This window comes from Ranitomeya variabilis, chromosome 1 (assembly GCF_051348905.1).
Source record: "Ranitomeya variabilis isolate aRanVar5 chromosome 1, aRanVar5.hap1, whole genome shotgun sequence".
NCBI lineage: Eukaryota > Metazoa > Chordata > Amphibia > Anura > Dendrobatidae > Ranitomeya > Ranitomeya variabilis.
The window spans coordinates 924986290-925010832 of NC_135232.1; the positions used below are offsets into that span (position 1 = coordinate 924986290).

The 24543-nt window shown below is 42.9% G+C and overlaps 1 protein-coding gene and 1 long non-coding RNA gene across 3 annotated transcripts in view; both read right to left on the reverse strand.

The window, feature by feature from the left end:
• Positions 1–2360: 2360 nt before the first annotated feature.
• LOC143776928 (uncharacterized) lies at positions 2361–4257 on the reverse strand. Its single transcript, XR_013215952.1, has 2 exons — positions 3310–4257; positions 2361–3258 (listed from the first exon to the last, which is right to left on the reverse strand). It is a non-coding gene; the product is annotated as an uncharacterized LOC143776928 (long non-coding RNA).
• A 2822-nt stretch (positions 4258–7079) lies between these two features.
• Positions 7080–24543, reverse strand: part of MFSD8 (major facilitator superfamily domain containing 8) — a 29173-nt gene continuing 11709 nt past the window's right edge. For both annotated transcript variants that reach the window (XM_077279111.1, XM_077279112.1), the window contains exons 5-13: positions 23177–23417; positions 18655–18768; positions 18423–18567; positions 18253–18311; positions 15211–15316; positions 13839–13973; positions 13126–13229; positions 12301–12536; positions 7080–7418 (exon numbers count right to left, since the gene is read on the reverse strand). In XM_077279111.1, the coding sequence (XP_077135226.1) occupies positions 7212–7418; positions 12301–12536; positions 13126–13229; positions 13839–13973; positions 15211–15316; positions 18253–18311; positions 18423–18567; positions 18655–18768; positions 23177–23417 (1347 nt within the window). In that variant the 3' untranslated portion in view covers positions 7080–7211. The remainder of the gene's footprint in view (positions 7419–12300; positions 12537–13125; positions 13230–13838; positions 13974–15210; positions 15317–18252; positions 18312–18422; positions 18568–18654; positions 18769–23176; positions 23418–24543) is intronic.

Consider the following 24543-nt stretch of genomic DNA (forward strand, 5'->3'; position numbering starts at 1 on the left):
TCCGTTGTCTCTGTAGGGTGTCACACATGGCCGTCTTCGAGTGGTGCACATTCCCGTGCAGAACCTGTGCCATCATTGGGTACAGTACCTGTGGTAGGCAGACCTTTTCACCCCTCCCCCATAGTCCGGTGACGGTATCAGAGCAAGCCCCTATCCTTTGCCACCTATTTTTCTCCTCCTTACTTGCCTGTTCTTGTAACCGGGCTAAGATGTCTTTCAACACAAGTGGAGATGGTGGGGTGTCTAGGTGATGTACTTGAGAGGCTACAGGAGTGCTTGCTGCTTTCTTGGCAGCCTGGTCTGCCAGTGCTTACCCTTTGTCCGTCCATCAGTGCCTTTGGTATGTGCCTTTACCTTTATGATGCCTGATTGGGTGGGAAACTGTAGTGCATTCATAAGTTGCTGGACTGCCTCAGCACGTTTAGAGGGGTGGCCATTTGCTGTCAGGAAAGTCCTGGCTCTCCAGATAGGCCCATAACCGTGTGTAATGCCAAAAGCATACCTGGAATCAGTGTAGATATTTACAGTCTTACCTTCTGCTAGTTTGCACGCTTCTGTAAGCGCCTTGAGCTTCTGCTTCTTGTGCAGACATATGAGCTGAAATTGACTCTGCCTTGATTATCTCATGTTCTGAGACCACAGCATATCTGGTACAGTAGCATCCTCGGTCATCTTGGTGACGGGATCCATCTACAAAAAGCTCAAAATCAGCATTAGAATAGGCACACTAGAAACCAGCCGTTTCCTGAGACATCAATTCTAGACAATCATGTGGTTTGGAAACCTAATCTTGTTCCTCTGGATCCATTCTAGAAAGAAAAAGAGTGTCCTTGCTCATGTCACCTTCATGTCACCTACTCCTCCCCCCTTTGGATCCAGGGGAACTAGGAGAAGAGTAGCGGGGTTCAGGACAGCGCACCTTTTCAATATCACATTAGTAGGCATGAGAATAGCACACCGAAGTCGCAGCTGTCCAGCCATGGACATGTGGCCAGGTTGTACTTGGTTAAGGATACTATGTACATCGTGTGGGGTGTGGACCATCAGTGGAAATCCAAAACAATCTCTGAAGACTTGTGTAGCAACAGCTGGACAGACAACACGGTCCAAATACAGGAGGAACTTCCTCTTGCCACCCTATCCAGGCGGCCGCTGTAATAAGCAACAGGTCTCTATTTGTCTCCATGAAGCTGAATCAGCAAACCTGTAACATGTCCTGCATAGGTGAGCTCTGTCTGCAAGGCAGTCTGCAATACTGTACGGCAGTGCCCGGGTGTCTTGTAATCATATATAGGGCCTGCAGTGTGTAGCACTATATCACAGGGCAAATTCCCTCTTTGGGTGGACATAGCGTCTCCTGGATGCAAGGGGCCATAAGTGGCAAGGTAGGCCTGACACTCTTGGACTATGAATGGGCCCCCCTTTTTTTTTTTTTTTTTTTTAACGGGAAACACGGGTGTGTTACATGGGGAAACACAGGGTATCAGGGCACCATTATCGAATAACATTTGTATTTGCCCCTTGAGACACTGCTCCTGATCATGTTTCAAAGGGTACTGATGGACTTTGGGAAAAGGGGCACCAGGTTTGAGAAACACTTTTACTGGTTCTACAGGCATTATTGGGGGAGAATCTGTGTCTATCAGGACCATCATCTTGGAATTGTATCCTGGAGCAGAACTGTAATAATAAATCTGCCCCCAGTAAATTTACCGAACATATAGAAAAGATTACGAACTGAGCAGTAACTTCAGGGAAAGGTCCCACAGGGATAGATTTTATAAGACTATATTCATTGGGTCTGTCATCTACTCTAATTAAAACAAGCTCTTGATCTGAGAATTGGCATGTCGGGGCTGGGGAGATAATGAAATTCCCATACGGGGTTAAAGGCGTATTGGAATGTGAAGCTGGACTTGCATGTACAATAGGAGGGGGCAGTGGTGTTTGCCCATGAAGATAAGAAACACTGATCTCGCAGCTGCAAAGGTGGGGGCTAGTGATTTAACCCCTTGTCTTTACTAAACCAAGGACAGAGAAAACTTTGGAATGCAATACATAGCCCCCCTTTCTGTAGCCCGCAGCGCCGAGGGGAAAAATTGCAAGCAAGTTGCGCAGGGATTCACTCAGCCCCTCCCATCTAGTACACAGGGAGATAAGAACCTTCACTGCAATCCACAGCGCAAGAGGGAGAAACGAAACCCAGCACCTTGCCCCCCTTTTTCCGGCTTGTAGCGTAGATAAGTAGAAAAGAGGAAAACTGACAAAGAAATCTCGCAGCGGTCTGCTGCTGCCCCTCCCCCATACTACACAACACTGACACACAGCTCCGTATCTTCTACAGTCACAAACGGCAGCAGTTTTCAGACTTAATTTCAACAAAACTTTCCTATAATCCTCCGTGGTCTGGGCGGAGCCCCAAGGACGGTCCGTACACACACACAAGGCAGGTCTCCGCCCAGGTTGGATTCTGCACAACACAAACAGGACACCCCTACACTTCTGGAGATCTCTTTCCGCCGTCATTACAGGGCGCTGGCTGAGACTGCATTTTCATCATCAGTGGCACGGCGGCCATTTTACAATCTATAACATCACAGTTCAAAGGCATTTTATAACCAAACACGGGCTCTACATTGTCTGATCCTTCCTCTCCATCAACCTATTTTCATCCTTTGTTCTTTAAGCTTCGCGCAACTCGCAGATAAGCTTGTGCTTGCTCTAACAATCCTTTATCTTTCAACATGCCTCGCTTGTTCTCTATGAGGTTATACCACATAGCCGGCTGCAATCTGCCTGACGAGGGCAATCCTACATGCTTATACAATCTCTCAACATTCTTGACTGCTTTCTTGCCCTCCCGTGACTCAACTATTGTCCTGACTTCCACGGCATCCTCATCTAACTTGTGGGGCACGGATTTCTTCTGCTTTAAGAGACGCAACATGACTCTTACAGAATACTGTGATTTTCTGCAGTAAAACCACTAGCAGCGATATTCAACGCTGGTGTCCCCCAATACGGAAACTCGCTCAACGTATTAGAAAAAGATTTTCTGTCCCTAACATGAACACCAGCGTTTAACAGACTATCCTGCTACGATATTCCAACCGTTGGGAGGCAGCCTCCTAATGAGACCCCTCCACAAAAATTCTGGTGGTCCCGTATGGAGCGTCTTAATTACCTATTTCTGGTGGTCCCGTTTCGGGACGTCTTAATTACCTATTCTGGTGGTTCCATACGGGGCGTCTTAATTACCTATTTGTACTCAAAATTCTGGTGGTCCCTGACTTGGGACATCTTAATTACCGGTTAGTACAATATCACAGAGGCTGCGTCTCCTATCCCTTTCTCTAAGCCGCCCCACAATCTACAACTGGCTCAATTTTTCAGTCCACTTCACTACTAGACAATAGTCACGGGTAGGATGGTTGAACGGAGTACAATGACCGGTGAGGGAGGTGTGGTGTACAGAGGTCGCACAGGATGCGAGTCTCTCAGTTGCTGGTTCAGAGCGTGACACAGGATCACGTTTGATCTCACCACTCGATCATTCACCTCCCGGACCCAAGGAGACTACAGACAAACCAATAACGGCTGAGACACTAGCAAGTGTGACATATACAGTGTACATGATCGCCACTTACCGTATCAGGAGGGTGATCAGTCCTCGAGGTCAGCCACTACGGGTATCATCCACAGACATCCAGGCATGGGTCCAGAGGGTCTCGGATCGCTGGCCACGCCCCCCGTTGGTCGCGCCAAAATTGTCGGGGCCGTAATAACGACAATTAATCCTCATTCACCAGTCATTCCAAATTGTATGTGTGCAGGGCATCTGGTACCGGATAAGAATAAATCAGACAGGTAGCTGGTTCAAACTTAGTTAATGCCCCGTGCATGCACACATGTCTGCAGCGATGGCACCAACTGGCTTTATTCTAAAATTCACAATACTATATTGAGTGTTAGGGGAAGGCGTGCATTAGGCGGGGTTTAAGCTAGCATCCAGTCTTTCTGATTTGTTCTGACGTCTTCTGGTGAATCCTCCCTTTCTTCACATTCCTGAGTTTCGATTCTGAAGAAATGACTTAACCCTTCGGACACTAAAACCTGAAACGAAACTAAACTCTGGCGGCCATCTTTAAATACAGTTATATCTGCAAGCATAGGAAAAACTTATTGTTTCACAGTATAAGAGTATAAAAGTACAGAAAGATATATAAGAAATATATTTTCACCTTGACACTTTCATTATTGAGTCCACAATTGATTCTCTTGGGGATTTATCTTTTAGTTGTAAACATGAGGATGAATGACCTCGGGGAGATCAAAACATCCAACACCGCGGAGACACCATCACGTGTTTCTCAACGCAAGCAATGAATAGCCAGGTCTTTCACCGGGAAGGAACAACCACGGGAAGGGCAGCATCCAAGAAAGGAAAACCACCTATGCCAAAACATGGTATCCATCCACAGACAGCTGTTTCGGTGTATTTGCCCCTCATCAGTGTGGAGTAGGAAACTGGCTATTGGTGTCTCCGCAGCTTTTCTACATGCATTTGCATATTTCCCATAAGGGATGGAGGCAGTGTTCTGGATCACTGCGTTGAGAAACACGTGATGGTGTCTCCGCCGTGTTGGGATGTTTTGATCTCCCCGAGGTCATTCATCCTCATGTTTATAGTCTTTTCACTAGGCACTGCTCCTAATAGCCAGTTTCCTACTCCACACTGATGAGGGGCAAATACACCGAAACAGCTGTCTGTGGATAGATACCATGTTTTGGCATAGGTGGTTTTCCTTTCTTGGATGCTGCCCTTCCCGTGGTTGTTCCTTCCCGGTGAAAGACCTGGCTATTCATTGCTTGCGTTGAGAAACACGTGATGGTGTCTCCGCAGCTTTTCTACATGTATTTGCATATTTCCCATAAGGGATGGGGGCAGTGTTCTGGATCACTGCGTTGAGAAACACGTGATGGTGTCTCCGCGGTGTTGGATGTTTTGATCTCCCCGAGGTCATTCATCCTCATGTTTATAGCCTTTTCACTAGGCACTGCTCCTAATAGCCAGTTTCCTACTCCACACTGATGAGGGGCAAATACCCCGAAACAGCTGTCTGTGGATGGATACCATGTTTTGGCATAGGTGGTTTTCCTTTCTTGGATGCTGCCCTTCTCATGGTTGCTCCTTCCCGGTGAAAGACCTGGCTATTCATTATCTTTTAGTTGTGACTCTAGGTGGTCTAGCCACACCATTAGGGCTCTGGCCGTGCATGTGGTAGCTATGGCTGGTTTTAATTCCTTTAAGCGCATCTTCCACTTGGTTTTTGATCAGCTCTTTTAAGTCGTCTCGGGGATTCTTCACATATGGTGTGTTCTATACATGTAGTACAGAGCTTTTTCCAACACGTAGTGGGTAGCTCTACTGAGCAGATTGTGCATACTCTGTGCCTGGATTTTGCTGAGCTTTTCTTTCCCTAAGAAGACACAACAAACCCTATTTAGAAGATGAACTTTCACAAAGGTCACTTACCCTCCTGCTGTAAGGGGGATACAGGTTCTGGCCTGGGGGTTGTTTCCACGACTTGAACTGCTGATGGCCTTTCGGATCCACCGGAGTGTCTGCTGCGCTGGGATCCCGAATGGCTACCTCCGCTGCGACGAAACATCTCCTTGTTGCTGTCGTCGCTGCGGGTGTTGGCGCTGCTGCCGATGTTTCTTTGGAGGGGACTGCAGGGTCTGCTCTTCCGGTTGCTCCTGGTCACTCATAATGAAACCGAGCACCGAATCTTCTATTTGCTGTCTTTAAATATCCTCACCATGCGGGCAGTGCGCCGCAGCACAGATCACCCAGTAATGCAGCGCGCCGCCCCGGAAACACCTCCCCACACCTGTGCACTTTGGATTTCCCAGAGATGCTTTGCGGCCGGCACGCGCGTGCAGCTCACTTGTCCGGGCCTGCAGGAGGGAGCGCCGGGAGCAGCCGCCGATGCCCCAATTAGTAGCGGCACTTCTCTGCAGGCAGCCGCCGCCGCCACCATCCCCTCCTTAGCCACTGGTGGACCGGCGGTGTAGCACCAGGTGACCGCCGCCACCTAATACCGGCCATTACAATCCACAAGGAGAGACACACTGGATCTTGCTTCACTGCCTCTCTCTCCGCACACACACGGCCCGCCGACGCTGGAACCGTGGCACTTCGGGGAGAGAAGAAAACCACCATGCCGGAGGCAAGGCTCCCCGCTTGCTAGATCAGCCAGATGGATTCCTGGCATCCCACAACGACCTGTCAATCAGGTATGCTGTAGGTTCCCCGTCAGGGACAGGAAACCGAACTTTCACCTGTAGGTTTCCTGTCCCTGAGGCGGATCCCTCTCTCTCCGTGGTGCCGTCATGGAGGAAAGAGAAATGATATTTGTTAACTATTGTATGACATACTTCTATGTTTTTAGGGCATAAAAATTAAAAGTTTGAAAATTTGTGACATTTTAAATTTTTTTACCATATTTCCATTTTTTTTCCATAAATAAACTCAAGTCATATCAAAGAAATTTTACCACCAACATGAAGTACAACATGTCACGAAAAAATCTCAAATCAACGTGATCCGTTAAAGCATTCCAGAGTTATAACCTCATAAAGTGACAGTGGTCAGAATTGTAAACATTGGCCTGGTCATTAAGCTGCAAATTGGTTCTGTCACTAAAGGAGCTGGCTGCTGCAGCTACCAGGAAGAAAAGAGAAAGAAGCAGATTTTTCTGATAAGATATATTGGAAAGTTTTTTATTCTCATAATTAGTAATTTATGAAGGGGAGGGGAGTGTTGAAGTGATTGTCAATTCTTAAGGGTATTTTTTTCCCAGTTAAACTTTTCAGTAACCTAGAAGTTAGGGAGGATTTCAACTGCACCCAAGTGTCAGGCTTTAATAAATTAGAAAAAACGCATAATTATCCACATATTAACCATAATATAATTTACTATTTGTTAAAACAGTTGTTAGTCTTTGTTCCATAGCTGCAATTTTGTTTCCTAATGTTTAGTTAAACTGTTTATTCTTTGAGAAAAAGCTAAAATATTCTCATTTTTTAAGGAACACAATAGAAAAAGTCACATTATTGTACCCAATTAATCCTGTGTACTTTTTTTCCCATATTCCATTTTGTTTTCTTGAAGAGTCTTTTTTTTTTGTTTCTCAGTGGAAGTTTGGTCATTGCTGTAATTTGCCGTATCTTACTGAAAAGGCAATAAGTCTTCTGTAAACTGTAACCAGATGTAAGAGAGAACTTGCGACAATGCCACAGATCAATCCAAAGGTCCATCGTGGTCCCAGATGGGTATAGATTTCACTGACAAACACAGGTCCCAGGGTCCGGGCTGCACTACCGGCAGCAGTTAGGCATCCCATATAGACTCCCTAAGATATAAGAACAAGTTAGACAAGAAAAACTATGGGATTTTAACATTTTCAATAAAGAAGCACTCCCACTAACTTATGTAGTAAATGTGTGTGTAAGTATATCTATATATCTATATACATACACACACGAATGTTTTGTAGTGTGAGTGTATTATTATACCCTCACTCCCATGTCCAGTGCTGTTCTTCTGTGACGTCACCGCAGTTCTGACTAGCTGGCTCTTTCTATGCGCTATGCATAAGCCGGAAGCCCATTTTACAATGTAAGCCTACGGAGTCTTGTTCTGATGCTCCACGCTTTAATTGTAAAAGTCACTTCTGGGTCATGCCGAGTGGTGACATCACAGAGAAGCCGAGCAGAACAGCGCTGGACACTGGAGAAAGCAGCGGTAGGTGAGTATATTATTACACTTGCAATACATGCATGTACACACATTTCATGCATAACACAAGTTAGTCGGAGGGCTTCTTTACACAGTTCATGTCTGCAACTAAAATATTTCATGGCACCCAGGATGTCTTGATAATACCTGCTACCAGTAGATTATCTCATTGCATGTGTAATTTTTACAGCTCATTCTGACATCAATGGAAACAATAATAACTACATGTGGAGAAAACCTTTTCTTAACGACCGCCAATACGCCTTTTAATGGCGGCAGTTAAGGTTACTTATGCCTCAGAGCCACTTTTTAACGGTGCTGAGAAATAAGTGTATAGCGCCCCCCAGTGTCAATTTCTCCGCGGTCTCTGCTACCGGCTGAGACCCCAGAGAACATGGGTTTGGTCGGTTTTTACCGACCTCAGTTTTGCGACTGTAATTATTAATGGAATAACAGCGATCAGAAAAAAGAAAAAGTCCGATTTCTCATTTAATTTCTCTATCCTCTGATGTGATCGCACGTCAGAGGAGAGAGAAATAGGGTCCCTTGATTCTCCCTCCCCCAGTACCTCTTATCTCCCTGGATCCTCCTGCATCCCCATGCTGCAGCCCGCCCGCCGAGATGTGCCGGCCGGCAAAGCAACAATAGGAAATTTGGTTCATTTTGATCACTGTGATAGACCCTATCACAGTGATCAAAATAAAAAAAAAAATAGTAAATTAAACCCCCCCTTTATCACCCCCTTAGTTAGGTAATAATAATAATAGTGGTTAGGGTTTGGGTTGGGATTATGTTTCCAAAATTGTGCTGATGTAAAGTTGACATGTGGGAAATGTTATTTATTAACTATTTTGTGTGACTTATCTCTCTGATTTAAGGGCATAAAAATTCAAAGTTTGAAAATTGCAAAGCTTTCAAAATTTTTGCCAAATTTACGTTTGTTTTTTTTTCATAAATAAAAGCAAGTTACACTAACTAGTTTAGGGTCCCTTAGAAATGTCCTTATTTTTTTTAAAAAAAGCACAGTTTTTTCCAATGAAACTAACATTAAATGATTCAGAAATACACTATATACATTGTTAATGTGGTAAATGACTATTCTAGCTGCAAACTTCTGGTTTGTAATGCAATATCTTCATAGGTGTATAGAGGCCCATTTCCAACAACCATCACTTCAGTGTTCTTATGGTACTTTGTGTTTGCTAACTGTGTAAGAAGGCTAATGGATGGTTAGAATACCCTTGAAAATCCTTGTGCAAGTACGATAGTACAGCTGAAACAGTTTGGCTGATTAGAAAAGCTATAAACCTGACCTTCCTTTGAGCTAGTTGAGAATCTGGAGCATTACATTTGTTGGTTCCATTAAACTCTCAAAATGGCCACATAAAAAGGAACTTTTATGTGAAACTCGACAGTCTATTCTTGTTCTTAGAAATGAAGGCTATTATATGTGAGGAATTGCAAAGAAACTGAAGATTTCCTACAACGGTGTGTACTACTCCCTTCAGAGGAGAGCACAAACAGGCTCTAACCAGAGTAGAAAGAGAAGTGGGAGGCCCCGCTGCACAACTGAACAACAAGACAAGTACATTAGAGTCTGTAGTTTGAGAAATCGACGCCTCACAGGTCCTCAACTGGCAGCTTCATTAAATAGTGCACGCAAAACGCCAGTGTCAACATCTACAGTGAAGAGGCGACTCCGGGATGCTGGCCTTCAGGGCAGAGTGGCAAAGAAAAGCCATATCTGAGACTGGCTAATAAAAGGAAGAGATTAATATGGGCAAAAGAACACAGATATTGGACAGAGGAAGATTGGAAAAAAGTGTTATGGACAGACGAATCAAAGTTTGAGGTGTTTGGATCACACAGAAGAACAATTGTGAGATGCAGAACAACTGAAAAGATGCTGGAAGAGTGCCTGACACCATCTGTCAAGCATGGTGGAGGTAATGTGATGGTCTGGGGTTGCTTTGGTGCTGGTAAAGTGGGAGATTTGTACAAGGTAAAAGGGATTTTGAATAAGGAAGGCCATCACTCCATTTTGCAACGCCATGCCATACCCTGTGGACAGCGGTTGATTGGAGCCAATTTCATCCAACAACAGGACAATGACCCAAAGCACACCTCCAAATTATGCAATAACTATTTAGGGAACGAGCAGGCAGCTAGTATTCTATCTGTAATAGAGTGGCCAGCGCAGTCACCAGATCTCAACCGCAGTGAGCTGTTGTAGGAGCAGCTTGACCTTATGGTACACAAAAAGTGCCCATCAAGCCAAACCAACTTGTGGGAGGGGCTTCTGGAAGCATGGGGTGACATTTCCCCAGATTACCTCAGCAAATTAACTGTTAGAATGCCAAAGGTCAGCAATGCTGTAATTGCTGCAAAGGGAGCATTCTTTGACGAAAGCAAAGTTTGAAGGAGAAAATTATTTCAAATAAAAATCTTTTTTTCGAACCTTGTCAATGTCTGGACTGGTTTTTCAATTCATTTGGCAACTCATTTGATTAATAAAAGTATGAGTTTACATGGAAAACACAAAATTGTCTGGGTGACCCTAAACTTTTGAACGGTAGTGTATATCGAATAAATTTTACCACTAACGTGAAGTACAATATATCACGAAAAAACAGTATCTGAATCAGGGTGATAAGTTGAAGCGTTCTAGAGCTATTACCTTATAAAGTGACAGTAGTCCGAATTGTAAAGATTGGCTTGGTCATTAAGTACCAAATTGGCTCTGTCACTAAGGGGTTAAGTGGAAGCAGCAATCACCAGATTATCGGTTAACGCAAAATTGTCTGAATACTCAGGAGAGCAGCAGGAATAAAATAAGAGCAGAACCTATACTCTGACGTGGTGATAGGTCTTCTCTAAAGGGATGTTGATCGAGTTTTTTTCTTTTACGCATTTAACACTTCTATACTCAGCCAATAATACAGTATCTAAAAATCTCAACAGCTGATTTCACAATGACCTTTGCATACAGTCATTAAACACATCAAATGATAGGGTCGGAATTTGACTATTGTGGCTATGCACATGTTTCCTGGAACAAAACAAAGGTAACATTAAAAAAAGCGCCAAGGAACAAGGTGAAAATTGCGAGATTTCCATTTTTATACAGACTGCTAAATATAACAAAAAAATAGAAAAAAAAATTGCAAATAAAAAAAATGTAAAACAAGAATCTGATTTTAATCAGTAAGTAATTTTCTGATAACGTATTTGTGTCATACGGCAACTCCCTGATTTTGATAAAGGTTAAGTTCTGAGAAGGCAAAACATTTTTGGTATAAATTTTTAACATATAATGAACGTTGCAAATAAAAATCCTGAGAGACAGACAATTTTGGAATTGTGCTTTTTCCACACATGTATATGTACTTGAGAGCGGGAAAAAAAATTACATGAATATATGGATGGGGTCATTCAACAGTACAAGTCGTTCTGCAAAAAGACAAGTCCCTACACTTCTATTTCGACAGCAAAATAAAATTTAAAAAAACCCCCCAAAAAAACCAAGAGAATAATCACCTTATCGGTAAGTCAGTACAAATTCCAGACTGCTGCAACATACTGTGAGTGTTCTGATTCACATTTACTCATAATGACCACGATCAGTTTTCCGTGATCTTAGGCTGCCGTCACCCTAGCAGTATTTTGTCAGTATTTGACATCAGTATTTGTAAGCCAAAACCAGGAGTGAAACAAATAGAGAAAAAGTATAATAGAAACATAAGCACAACTTCTGCATTTATCACCCACTCCTGGTTTTGGATTACAAATACTGATGTAAAATACTGACCAAATACTGATAGTGTGACGGCAGCCTTAGGGGGTCACCTTTTGCAATGTATTTGACAACAATTTTCTGATGCTTCTAACCCAGCCTAATGCCTAAGCCTTGGTAACATAACATTTTGCCCTTGATCACAAAACTATAGCAGAACAAAGCGCCTGATTCATCAAAGCTTTTACAACAGGATTCTTTCATAAAAAGCTTTAAAAAGTAGTAAAGTTTTGGCACAATTCAAGACTGTATATACTAATATGTTGTGACTTATTGCGTTCTACCATTATCGCCCAGCGCCAACAAATTAGGCTGAGCGGGGGGTGACATGCCCTACTGGTAAAATTCAAAGATCCTTATGCAAATCTTACTCCAGTCGTTGACTGAGGTAAGATTTGTGGCAAGGCACACACCACTTTTCAGGGTACCTTTTAATGAATCTGAAGCATATGACTCCAGAACACTCATCAGAAAACGGGCGGTATTGATGAATCAGGGCCAAAGTGTTGCATCGCAATAGGACGTCTTTTCTCAAAGTTAACCGTATTTGTGGGCAGCAATCAGCATACCAACTGCTGTGAAATTGCAACTCCAAACATAACCTGACAGCATTATTACCGCATCAAATCTTCATTTATAGCGTACCATTTAGTGAACCTTTGTAATCTTAACAACAACAAATTTCTAAGTTTCTGAATCTTACCTGTGGTTTCGGACCTATAATTTTAGAGTACAAAGTATAACACATGACACTACAGACTGGGTAACCCAAACCGATCAAAATGTCTGACATGATATACTGAGCTAGGTGGATAATGGGTGTATAGAAACACCAGGACTGAGTAGCTGGACACCCCGTTGGTTCTGCCGTGTGATTGCCAGAAGTTGAGGGACTTGAAACCAATAAGGAAGAGTTATGTTTGGTTGTATTCTGGATTTCTGCACATAAAAGATCAGGAAACAAAATAAGGATGAGAGATTTTTCTATTTTGATTGGTATTATTTTTAGTTTTTATACACTACTCAAAATTGATAGGAAGGAAATGTCATGGAATTATGGAAATCACTGGAACCATAGTTATGTTACTTATATTCAAATGACAAAAAACAACATTTTGAAGTCATCTCAACTTTAGTATTGACTAAGAACGCCACACGCAGAAATACACACAGTTGGTAATCCATCAATGAGGATATTAATGATTGTCATCAAGATCTGCTGCTGACAGCTCTCTTTGCCATTGCCGATTGATGAAATCCCAGATATGCTCGATGGGAGGCAAATCCGGAGAATCTGTAGGCCATGGTGACACTTTTAGGCCACACAGGCCAAAGTGTTTAAGCGCTTGCATTTTCTGCATGTGGCACTCATACTTGATACAGAATAAATTGAGATGTTTTCTATATGTCGTTCTCTTTTATTTATCATTTGCACATCACTTATATGTCTATCGATCCTTTGATTTCCTTAATTCCGTGACTTTTCCTTCTTTGCAGTTTCAATGTTGAAGAATGTATATTAACTTACCTGCCCACTGTATGCTGGGATACTGATCTCCCCAAGGTAGCATAATAAAGAATCCAACCCAAATAGTAGCCAATCCCCCAACAAGCAGTATTCGTTCTCCAGTCCTGCGATATAAAGTGCAATTCGTAACACAAATATAATCAAAAGTAATTAAAGGGAATCTGTCTGCAGGTTCTTTCTATGTAATCTGAGGTCGAAGTTAAAACACTAAATTCAAAGATGTGTCACATGTCCGGCTTGTGTGCACTTTAGTTATCACCTAGTGATTATCATTGCATTGACTAGCTGGCGCACGGCCTCTAGTCCGACTCTGCCCCTCTCTGGGATAAGCAGCTCACTGTCTATAGACTATGTACACAGAGAGCCTGGTGGGGGTGGGGTTAGCTTTCACAGCTTTTCTGTATTGCAAAATCTAAGAACTCTCGTGTCAGAACCATTGCACCCTTTAAACTAAGTAATACACAGTTGGATTCAGGGTCTCTCCCTCTACATCAGGCTGCTCTCAGATGAGGTAGCAAAAACCTGCTGACAGATTACCTTTAACAAAAGAATCAGGGATAATTATTGTATGCAGGCAAAATCTGTAAGATATCTAATTGTAAGCAAAAAAAATAAATAAAATTGCTATTTACAGTTGAGAAAAAGTGAACAATTTTGATCCTCATAGCTACATATATTAGTGACATATATTTGTGACAATCATTTTAACTTACTTTTTAGAAAGAATTTTCACAGCAATGAACACTATAACTGACTCGACGCCAATTGCGGCCAAGATAATTCCATTGTAGAACACCGCTTGTGTCCTGGTCCATGCATACATATCCATTGTCAGTGGGGTGGAGATCCTGGAGAGATACACAGGTGTTACCTAGGAAATGTTAGCACTTAAATATCTCCGACATACACTATAACCCCTTTCCGACATCGGTATGCCGATGTCGGACACCACTCCCCTTGATGTGGGCTCTGGCGGTGAACCCACATCTTTCCCGGCACATATCAGCTGTTTTGAACAACTGACAGGTGCCAGCAATAGCCGCGGGTGGAATCGCCATCCACCCGCTATTAACCAGATAAATGCCACTGTCAAACAAGCGCTTCCGGCAATTGCGCCGGAAAAACGCCCACCGGTGACCCGCGTGACGTGATACCGGGTCACCGGTGTGTTAGCATGACAACCAGAGGTCTCCTGGAGACCTCTATGGTTGTCAGTGCCGGATTGCTGTGATCGCCACCCAGTGGACAGCGCACATAACAAGTGAGCAATTCTGCTATATAGAGGCGATCTGACTATCAACATTATGTAGCAGAGCCGATCAAGTTGTGCCAGCTTCTATTCTCCCATGAAGACTATTGAATAATGATGAGCGAATACACTCGTTACTCGAGATTTCTCGAGCATGCTCGGGGGTCCTCCGAGTATTTTTTAGTGCTCGGAGATTTAGTTTTTATTGCCACAGCTGAATGATTTACATCTGTTAGCCAGCATAAGTACATTTGGAGATTCCCTAGCAACCAGGCAACCCCCACATGTACTTATGCTGGCTAACAGATGTAAATCATTCAGCTGCGGCAAGAAAAACTAAATCTCCGAGCACTAAAAAATACTCGGAGGACACCGAGCGTGCTCGGGAAATCTCGAGTAACGAATATATTCGCTCATCACTACTATTGAACCATGCCAAAAGTTAAAAAAAAAAAAAAAAAAAAAAAAAGTTTTTAAAAATATAAGGGTTCGAATCACCCCCCTTTTCACCACATTCAAAATAAAACAATAATAAAAAAAAAATCAAACACACATATTTAGTATCGCCATGTTCAGAATCACCTGATCTATCAATAAAAAAAAAAAAAGGATTAACCTGATCACTAAATGGCATAGCGAGAAAAAAAGGCAAGACGCCAGAATTACGTTTTTTTGGTCGCTGTGACATTGCAATAACGGGCGATCAAAGGATTGTATCTGCACCAAAATAGTATCATTAAAAACGTCAGCTCGGCGCACAAAAAAATAAGCCCTCACCCAACCCGATAATGTATGTATAATGCACACACAGTGAATGACAATTTGTGAATACGTACGTCTCAAAAATGGCAAATATGAATAAAATGATGAAGAATTGAATATTTGATGAAACGACCGCGATCCGATCAACAGGCTCTTCACTTTCATTTATGGTCTCTGTACCTACAAGAAATCCAGTGAAAGACATGTTCAGATTAAAGTAAGGCTGCATTTACACTGGAAGATTTTTGGCAGTGAGGGATCCTAGCAACAATCATTACCGAAACTTGGCTTGTCTAATCAGGTTGCCAATAACCCGGCAAGTGAGCGAAAGGTGAAATGGTTTTTAGCATTCTCAGACTCGGCAGCACATGAACCTGCATAGTTGCCAAGTGTAAACCCCGTAACAGAGGAAGGAATTAAACACATTATATAAAGCCTCATCTGACTAACTTCCTTTGTGAATGTCCAGACACAACTAGGCCTATACAGGGAGATTACAAACCAGACACCAGCTTGCTTTTTTGGGACGAGTAAATCGTTTTCAATTACATCATTTATTTTGCCATACCGTTAAAAAAAGGAATTTCACCATTGTCTTTTCATTCATACAGAATTCACTGAATAAATGATCTGGAAACATGATTCTCCAGTTCAGTACAATTATGGCAATACTAAGTTTCAACAGATTTTTTAGTGTGAAGACAAGAAGAAAAAAAATATGAATTTTGTAAAAAATAAATACAATATCTTTCAGACTATAAGACACACTTTTTTCCTCCAAAAATGGAGGGGGTGTCTTATAGTCTGGATGTACCCTCTTTGTCTGTGAATGAGGAGGTGGGGGAGCAGCAGAGCAGCGAGTCACAGGAGGCAGGAGCCGGCTGCTGCAGGCAACACCTGTGCCCGCTGCTAAAGGGAAATTAATACTCACTGCTTCCCACGCCCATAATCCCTCTCACCTCTATGCACTGATGCCAGCTCGGAGAGGTGGGAGGGACTATTTGTGTGGGGAGCAGTGAATATTCATTTCTCTTTAACAGCAGGCACACTGTTAGCCGCAGGCCTTCTGCAGCGGCTGGGCGATCACGTGTGCCAGCTACTAAAGAGAATGAATATTCACTGCTCTCCACTCCCATGTGTATGGGGAGCAGTGAATATTACTTCCCCTTAGTAGCGGGTACACGTGATCGCCCAGCAGGAGCTGGTGGCTATGGCTAACAGTGTGCCTTCTGTTAAAGAGAAATGAATATTCACTGCTTCACACATTCAGTATTTGGACGGTACTTTCCATCAGTATTTCTAAGCCAAAATCACATTTGGAACAATCAGAGGAAAAGTATAATAGAAACACATCACCACTTCTGTATTTTTCACCCACTCCTAATTTTGGATTACAAAAACAGATATAAAATAGTTACCATGTGAACTTGGCCTTATAGCCAGCAATATATGCTATAGTAGCTTTTCTGTGTGATTGGACCAGGCTGCACACACAGATCAATGAGCCTTAGGTGCACATGCCCATTGTTTCACCGTTTGTCATCGAGTTGGAGGTACTAGCCACTGAATACTTATACCATCCCAAAAGAGCTGTTTTTTGGATTCTCTGACCCGGCCTAGCCAATTTACTGCATCGTTTTTAGAATAGAAGCTAATAGAGATAAACAAAGCATGTGCCAGTATGTATTGCTCACTCCTGATGACAACCCACATCCTCTTCATAGAGGAAGATTCAAGAATCAGCATATTTTGGAAAGCTACATCCCATCCCAATGCCAGTTCTGGAGGTACTGCTTCATATAGAAGAATAAGCATTCAAATACAGGTGCATCTCACAAAATTAGAATATCATCAAAAAGTTAATTTATTTCAGTTCTTCAATACAAAAAGTGAAACTCATATATTAGATAGTGTCATTACAAATAGAGTGATGTATTTCAAGTGTTTATTTCTGTTAATGTTGATGATTGTGGCTTACAACCAATGAAAACCCAAAAGTCATTATCTCAGTAAATTAGAATTCTTTATAAATCGCTTGAAAAAATGATTTTAAAATCCAAAATATTGGCCTACTGAAATGTTTGTTCAGTAAATGCACTCAATACTTGGTTGGGGCTCCTTTGTAATCAATTACTGCATCAATATGGCGTGGCATGGAGGCGATCAGCCTGTGGCACTGCTGAGGTGTTATGGAAGCCCAGGTTGCTTTGATGGCAGCCTTCAGCTCGTCTGCATTGTGGGGTCTGGTGTCTCATCTTCTTCCATACAATACCTCATAGTTTCTCTATGGGGTTAAGGTCAGGTAAGTTTGCTGGCCAATCAAGCACAGTAATACTGTTGTTTTTACACCAGGTATTGGTACTTTTGGCAATGTCGACAGGTGCCAAGTCCTGCTGGAGAATGAAATTACCATCTCCAAAAAGCTTGTCGGCAGAGGGAATCATGAAGTGCTCTAAAATTTCCTGGTAGACGGCTGTGCTGACTTTGGTTTTGATAAAACACAGTGAATCTACACCAGCAGGTGACATGGCTCCCCAAACTATCAATGATTGTGCATACTTCACGATTCCTGGTTTAAAAACAACAAGATCACTGTGCTTGATTGGCCAGCAAACTCGCCTGACCTTAACCCCATAAAGAATCTATGGGGTATATTCAAGAGGAGACACCAGACCCAACAATGCAGACAGGCTGAAGGCTGCTATCAAAGCAACCTGGGCTTCCATAACACCTCAGCAGTGCCACAGCTCCATGCCACGCCGCATTGATGCATTAATAGATGCAAAAGGAGCCCCGACCAAGTACTGAGTGCATTTACTGAACATACATTTCAGCAGGCCAACATTTCGGATTTTAAAATAATTTTTCAAGCTGGTGTTATAAAGTATTCTAATTTACTGAGATAATGACTTTTGGGTTTTCATTGGCTGTAAGCCATAATCATCAGCATTAACAAAATAAACACTTGAAATAAATCACTCTGTTTGTAATGACGCCATCTAATATATGAATTTCACTTTTTGTATTGAAGAACTGGAATAAATTAACTTTTTGATGATATCCTAATGCACCTGTAGCTCTGGAGGTAGAATAATAACCCAAACCAGTATACGTACTTTCAGATGCATAGTTTATGCTTCCTATTTTCTTTCCATGATCATCAACTTGATGTTCTCTGAAAGAAGATATTTTGGGTTTAGACTTCATAAGGAATATTTCATGTGTGTAGGTAATTTAAGACAGGGAAAGCCCACAAGTGGACTGTCCTTGTAAGAAAACAGTTTACCTGAATATTGCAAAGATCAGAATTATATTCACAATGCCAAGAAAAGCGCCCATAAGAGATGGTGCGGTGTACATGTTCACTTGGAGTTTGATGGCTGTGAAGGTCACTCCTACTTCTCCAATTAATGTAAATGCAGCCTGAAATGCTGGAAATCAGAATTATTCTATTTAAGGTCTTACCGTAAAATTAGAGGCCTAAAACCTTACCAAACAGACCATAATAACATACCTACCAGGACCAAGGATAAAGCCAAGAGCTTGAAAAGCACTAATATTAGCCATGGCACTTGTCCTTTCTGATAGCGAGGTTGCACCAGCGACATATGACCGGACAACAGCTACATTTCCTAGCGTGCACAAAATAAAATATAGACTTTATCAGTGTAAGACAAGTAGACCCTCAATACTATGGCAGCAGACAGGCTCCTTATTTATCAAATTGCTTAATACATTTTAAATATCCTTAGTTAGAAAGCCTAATCAAACAATAAGAACTTCTGTAGACAACAGCAGAGAACCTGCATAGACAGGCATAAGCAGCAAACATGTCCAAATGGGGTATGTTGCCAACAATACGCAAACTTTATTAGAACAAACTGCTTATCAGCATACATTTTGCACTTGCCGATGACTGCCACATGTACAGTATCAAAAAAGTATTTATACCCTGTAAACTTTTCTAAATTTTTTAACATTACACACACAAACCTGGATGTATTTTATTGGAATTTGATATGATATATTAACATAAATTAGCGAGTGTAAAGGAAGTCATACATGTTTTCTATTTATTTTAAAAATATTAATCTAAAAAATGGGAACATGCATTTGTTTTCAGTCCCCTGTAGTCTGATATACCTAAATAAAATCCTGAGTAACCAATTGCCTTCAGCAGTCATGGAGGTGCCTGAGCAACGTTGTTTGTATGTTCTAACACGCTTGCTTACAAGGATATCTGTTGTGTCCGTCAGTGCCAGCCACTGTACCAGCTGTGCCTGTCAGGACTTGCCCAGTCCGCCATCCCTGGCTCCAGTCCCTTGGGGGTCAGCTGCCATCCACCAGAGGTCAGTCCTGGTGTAGAACCTGCTCCCAACTCTTTCATCCCTCCTCGGATCACGGTATCGTCCGCTGCTGTGTATCCAAGGTTGGACTTGGTGAGGCACCCAGTTACACCCCTCCACGCATTCCTTGGGCCACAGCACAGTGGTTCCACCCCCCAGCCTGTTACAGAAAGCCATGTAGTCATTTCCTTCACACTTCACAAATACTTGTGTTGGTATATCACATAAATGGTTTTTATTAGAATTTTAATTTTGTGAATGTAACATGAAAAAATGTGTAAAAGGTATGGCATTATAAGTGTAAGTCTGTGTGCCCACGTTGCGTTTCTTATGCGTTTCTGCTGCAGAGGAAACGCTTAAAAAAAGCATTCCCATGCAATCCTATGGGATTCCGCAGTTGCTGTGCCCATGCTGCGGATTTTCCCGCTGCGGAATCGCATAGCAGTAAAATCCGCAGCATGTTCATTATTTCTGCGGAATTGCGCCAATTCCGCCGCCATAGGATTGCATTGAAATGCTCACTTTTCGCATGTGGCTATGCCTACCCTGCGTAAAGTGAGCACTTCATGTGCAGATGGTACCCAGGGTCGGGAGGAGAGGAGACTCTCCTCCAGACCCTGGGATCCACATTCTTGTATATAAAAAAAAAAAAAAGAATTAAAATAAAAAATAGGGATATACTTACCTTCTGATGGCCCCCGGAGTCCTCCCGGCTCTCTGCGGTGCACGCGGCGGGTTCTGTTCCCAGCTATGCATTGCGTGAATCACCTGAGATGTCATCTCAGGTCCTTCGCGCAAAGCATCCCTGGGAACGGAACGTACCGGGAGAGCCGCTGAGGGGATCAGGGGCCGTCGGAAGGTGAGAATAACCATATATTTTTTTTTACATTCTTTTACTATTGATGCTTCATAGGCAGCATCAATAGTAAAAAGTTGGTCACGCTTGTCAACCACTATGCTTGACAAGTGTGACCAACATGTCAATCACTTTTCCAAGCGATGCTTCAAATCGTTTGGAAAAGCGTAAGCATTCTGCAAGCTAAAAACACTTACAAAACACTTGTGTTTTGCGGAAAAACGCAAGCGAATTCCGCATGCGTTTTACCTGCGGCAGGGAGTTGCGGAAATGCTGCGGACATTTCCACAGCATTTCGGCAACGTGGGCACATAACTTAAAGCTAAATTCAGACATCCGTGTATCACAGCCAGAGTACGGACTGGACGCAGACCTCCTTACCTGAGCACAACAACCTCATATATGCGGACGAGGCTGTGTCCGGGTACCTGCAGCCAGTCACTGCTCCCTCAGTGATACACGATGACGGAATATGGCCGAAGTGTAATGAGGGCCATTTTTGCGTGACTCATAACCACCGCTTGGACTGTGTAAAAGGACCACAAGGCCAATTTCCCTCAATTATTATTTGGTGCGTTTTTTTTCTGCTGTGTATTTCTGTGTAACAAAAGTTAGCACACTACATTTCCAGCAAAGTGTATGGGATAAATCTCATGTTTACTGAGAGTTTTTTCTAAACGCTTATTTACTGCAAGAGACATAGACATGTTGCAGATTTCAAATTTGCACCGCAGGTCAGTTTCCACAGTGTTAAAAAACAAAAAAAACACACACACACACATAGTGGGCATCAGATTCATATAAATCCCATCCACTTTGATAAAATGGGAAGATGCTTCATTTTTTGTGCACAAAAATACAAGGCGGAAAAACACACCAAATACTCATTTTGGGGACTTAGTTGCTCCGCTTTGCTGTGATTTTCAGAAGTCTTCGGAAAAATAAATAAATAAATAAATACAAAGGACAAGACACTGCAGGTGCAATATGTCAACCCAACTTAGGCTACGTTCACATTAGCGGCGGGCGCCGCAGTGGCGCCGCATGCGTCATGCGCCCCTATATTTAACATGGGGGCGCATGGACATGCGTCGCACTTGCGTTTTGCGCCGCATGCGTCGCTGCGGCGCCCGCGTCCGGGCGCAGAGGACGCAGCAAGTTGCATTTTTGCTGCGTCCAAAATCAATTAAAAAAAGGACGCATGCGGCGCAAAACGCAGCGTTGTGCATGCGTTTTGCTGCGTTTTTGTTTGCGTTGTGCGCTGCGGCGCCGACGCTGCGGCGCACAACGCAAATGTGAACGTAGAGTTAGAGGGAATCTGTAATGTAAAATAATACTATTAACCTACAGACACCGTGCAGCGCCCGCACTGAGAGCCCCGCTGCAGGGAGGAAATTAATTTTATTCCTCCTGGCACTGTTCAGCTTCCAGTCATAGGGGCGCCGCCGGCAAGGGCTCTGTCACCGCGCTGTGTTAGAGCAGCGCCTGTAATCGCGCCCCGACACTGATTGACAGCTGACTACAATGCTGAGCCGCTGTCAGTCAGTGAGAAGATGTGGTTACCGCCGCTGCTCTCCATACACAGGACGGTGACTGGAAGCTGAATGCTGCAATGAGGAATAAAGTTCATTTCTTCCCGGCGGCGGGATGCTGCACAGTGTCAGAACATTACTATCCTGCAGATTAACCCCATATCTGCAATTTAAGGCCGGAGTCACACTAGTGTATAATACAGACGAGTGCAATGCGAGAAAACATCACATAGCACTCGGATCAGTGTTAACCCCCCCCCAGTCGTTTCAAACTAAAAGAGCCACCTTGTGCAGCAGTAATGCTGCATTCTGACAAGGTGGCTCTTTTAGTTCTGGGTGCTGTAACTCGAGAAATAATCAGTTTTTTAATTTATCAGAAATACCTGGTCTTCAGTCAAGGAGGCCGGCGTTTCCCCCCTGCTTTAGACGCCACACAGCTGTCACTCACATCTTCTTGGCGCCGGCTCCTCCTCACCGCTGTTTTGAAAGTAGCCGGCGCCTGCGCTCTTATCCCCTGCCTGGTGCAGGCGCAGTGAGCGCTGCCCGTCCGTCCTCATATGCAGTCTCGGAGACTGCGCCTGCATGGCCGCCCTGCTTTTGATTCCCAGCCCCGCAGTGACTTATGATTTATTCACATTGCTGGGCTGGGAATTACAAGCAGGGCGGCCGTGCAGGCGCAGTCACCGAGACTGCATATGAGGACGGACGGGCAGCGCTCACTGCGCCTGCACCAGGCAGGGGATAAGAGCGCAGGCGCCGGCTACTTTCAAAACAGCGGTGAGGAGGGGGCGCCAAGAAGATGTGAGTGACAGCTGTGTGGCGTCTAAAGCAGGGGGGAAACACCGGCCTCCTTGACTGAAGACCAGGTATTTCTGACAAATTAAAAAACTGATTATTTCTCGAGTTACAGCACCCAGAACTAAAAGAGCCACCTTGTCAGAATGCAGCATTACTGCTGCACAAGGTGGCTCTTTTAGTTTGAAACGACTGGGGGGGGGGGGGGTGACAGGTTCCCTTTAAATTCATTGGGTAAAAGCAGTGAGAAATGTAAATCCATATGGATGCCATATGGATACATAGGTGCGAGAAAAATCGCATCATCGCATTGCAAACACATAATACACGGATCCGCATACAGAGAACACTCGTGCGACTCTTGGCTGAGAGAAACAGAACGATTTTTCATATGTTGTAAGTAAGTGTAAGAGCACAACAGATCCCACATCTACAGATCAGATTAGCACTCATTCTCCTTTGTAACGTGTAACAACTTTTGTAAATTTACAAAAACTTTAGAATAACATACCTGATCCAAAACCAACCAATGCTCGAGCAATGAGCATGTAATACTTGTTGTGTGAGGCCGGAACGTGCACATAGGTGTAAAGGCAGCTAGCAGCTACCAGTATAGATATGGAGACCACCAGAGGTTCTCTTCTTGGCCTGTGGTTAGACCACAAACCAAACAAAGGAGATGCAACCATCTGTCCCAAACTGTAGGATGCTATTACCCAGCCAAGAAAGCTTGTATTAGCACTTGGGTCAATCTAAATTAAAGGATTGGAGGATAGGTTAATAAAAGTAGAAGAAAGACTATTATCACATAGATTTTCCCCTAAAACCAGTTACTGAAACAGATCATTTTTTGCTGATGTATATATTCTATTTTCTGGCCATGATCCATCACTTATTGTCAATAGTGGATCATATATTATCTGCCTCCAGCTTTATAGTAAAGATGATGGCGTTCAATGTTCTCCAGGCTGTGGAAATAATGTGATCACTGCTGAGAAGTGCTGCTTATTAGAAGACTCGGGAGCCAGAAAGATTACGTTTTGTTATTTTTAAAGATAATGCCATGGAAAAAATATGAAGTCTTGATATCAGAATAGATAATTTCCTGACAATACATTCCCTGTAAGTTTAGATTTTAACTAAATATAGAGGAACATTCTATAATGTATCTGTTGATAACACTAACACATTTAGGTAGTTATTACTTAGAAGCACATTCTGACGATTAATATTGATTTATGACATATCCACCTATGAGACTCCAATCTCCATTAGATCATATAATACATACGGTATTTAATAGCTGTAGTATAAAATGTCAGTCTCCCAAAAATCTCTTTAACCTCTTAAAGGGGGCCGATCACATGCCATAAAGAAGTAATGTTTTTATATGGTGTAAATGATGCTGCTCTCCTGAACCTGGAGTTGTTTCCATTTTGTTACTGCTCCTCTTCATTTGTGAGATATGGCCCCCTCTTCTCATTATATAAATATTATAATGTAGCCAAGTGGGCGTGGTTCTAAACTCTTCTCCATCTGATATCCTCTTGCTCACCTGACTAAAAATATAAGATTTATCGTATATACAGACAAGAGGAATGGAGAGGCACAGGAGTAGAAGAAAAGCAGGACCACCAAATAAAAAATATAACATATTTATGGCAAATAACAGACCACCCATTGTCTTTTGTGGGCTGGTGGTGTCAAACCTTAGTCTACAGTGACCTTGTCTGGCATCACTGCAGCCAAAGGGGGTTAAAAAGGTTGTCCACCTGTCAGCAGAGTCACCTAAGCTGTGTACATGGGCTCGTAGGTCACAGAAATTAAACCATGATCACATTTAACACAGTAAAAATTAACAGGTTTTATAGCATTTTT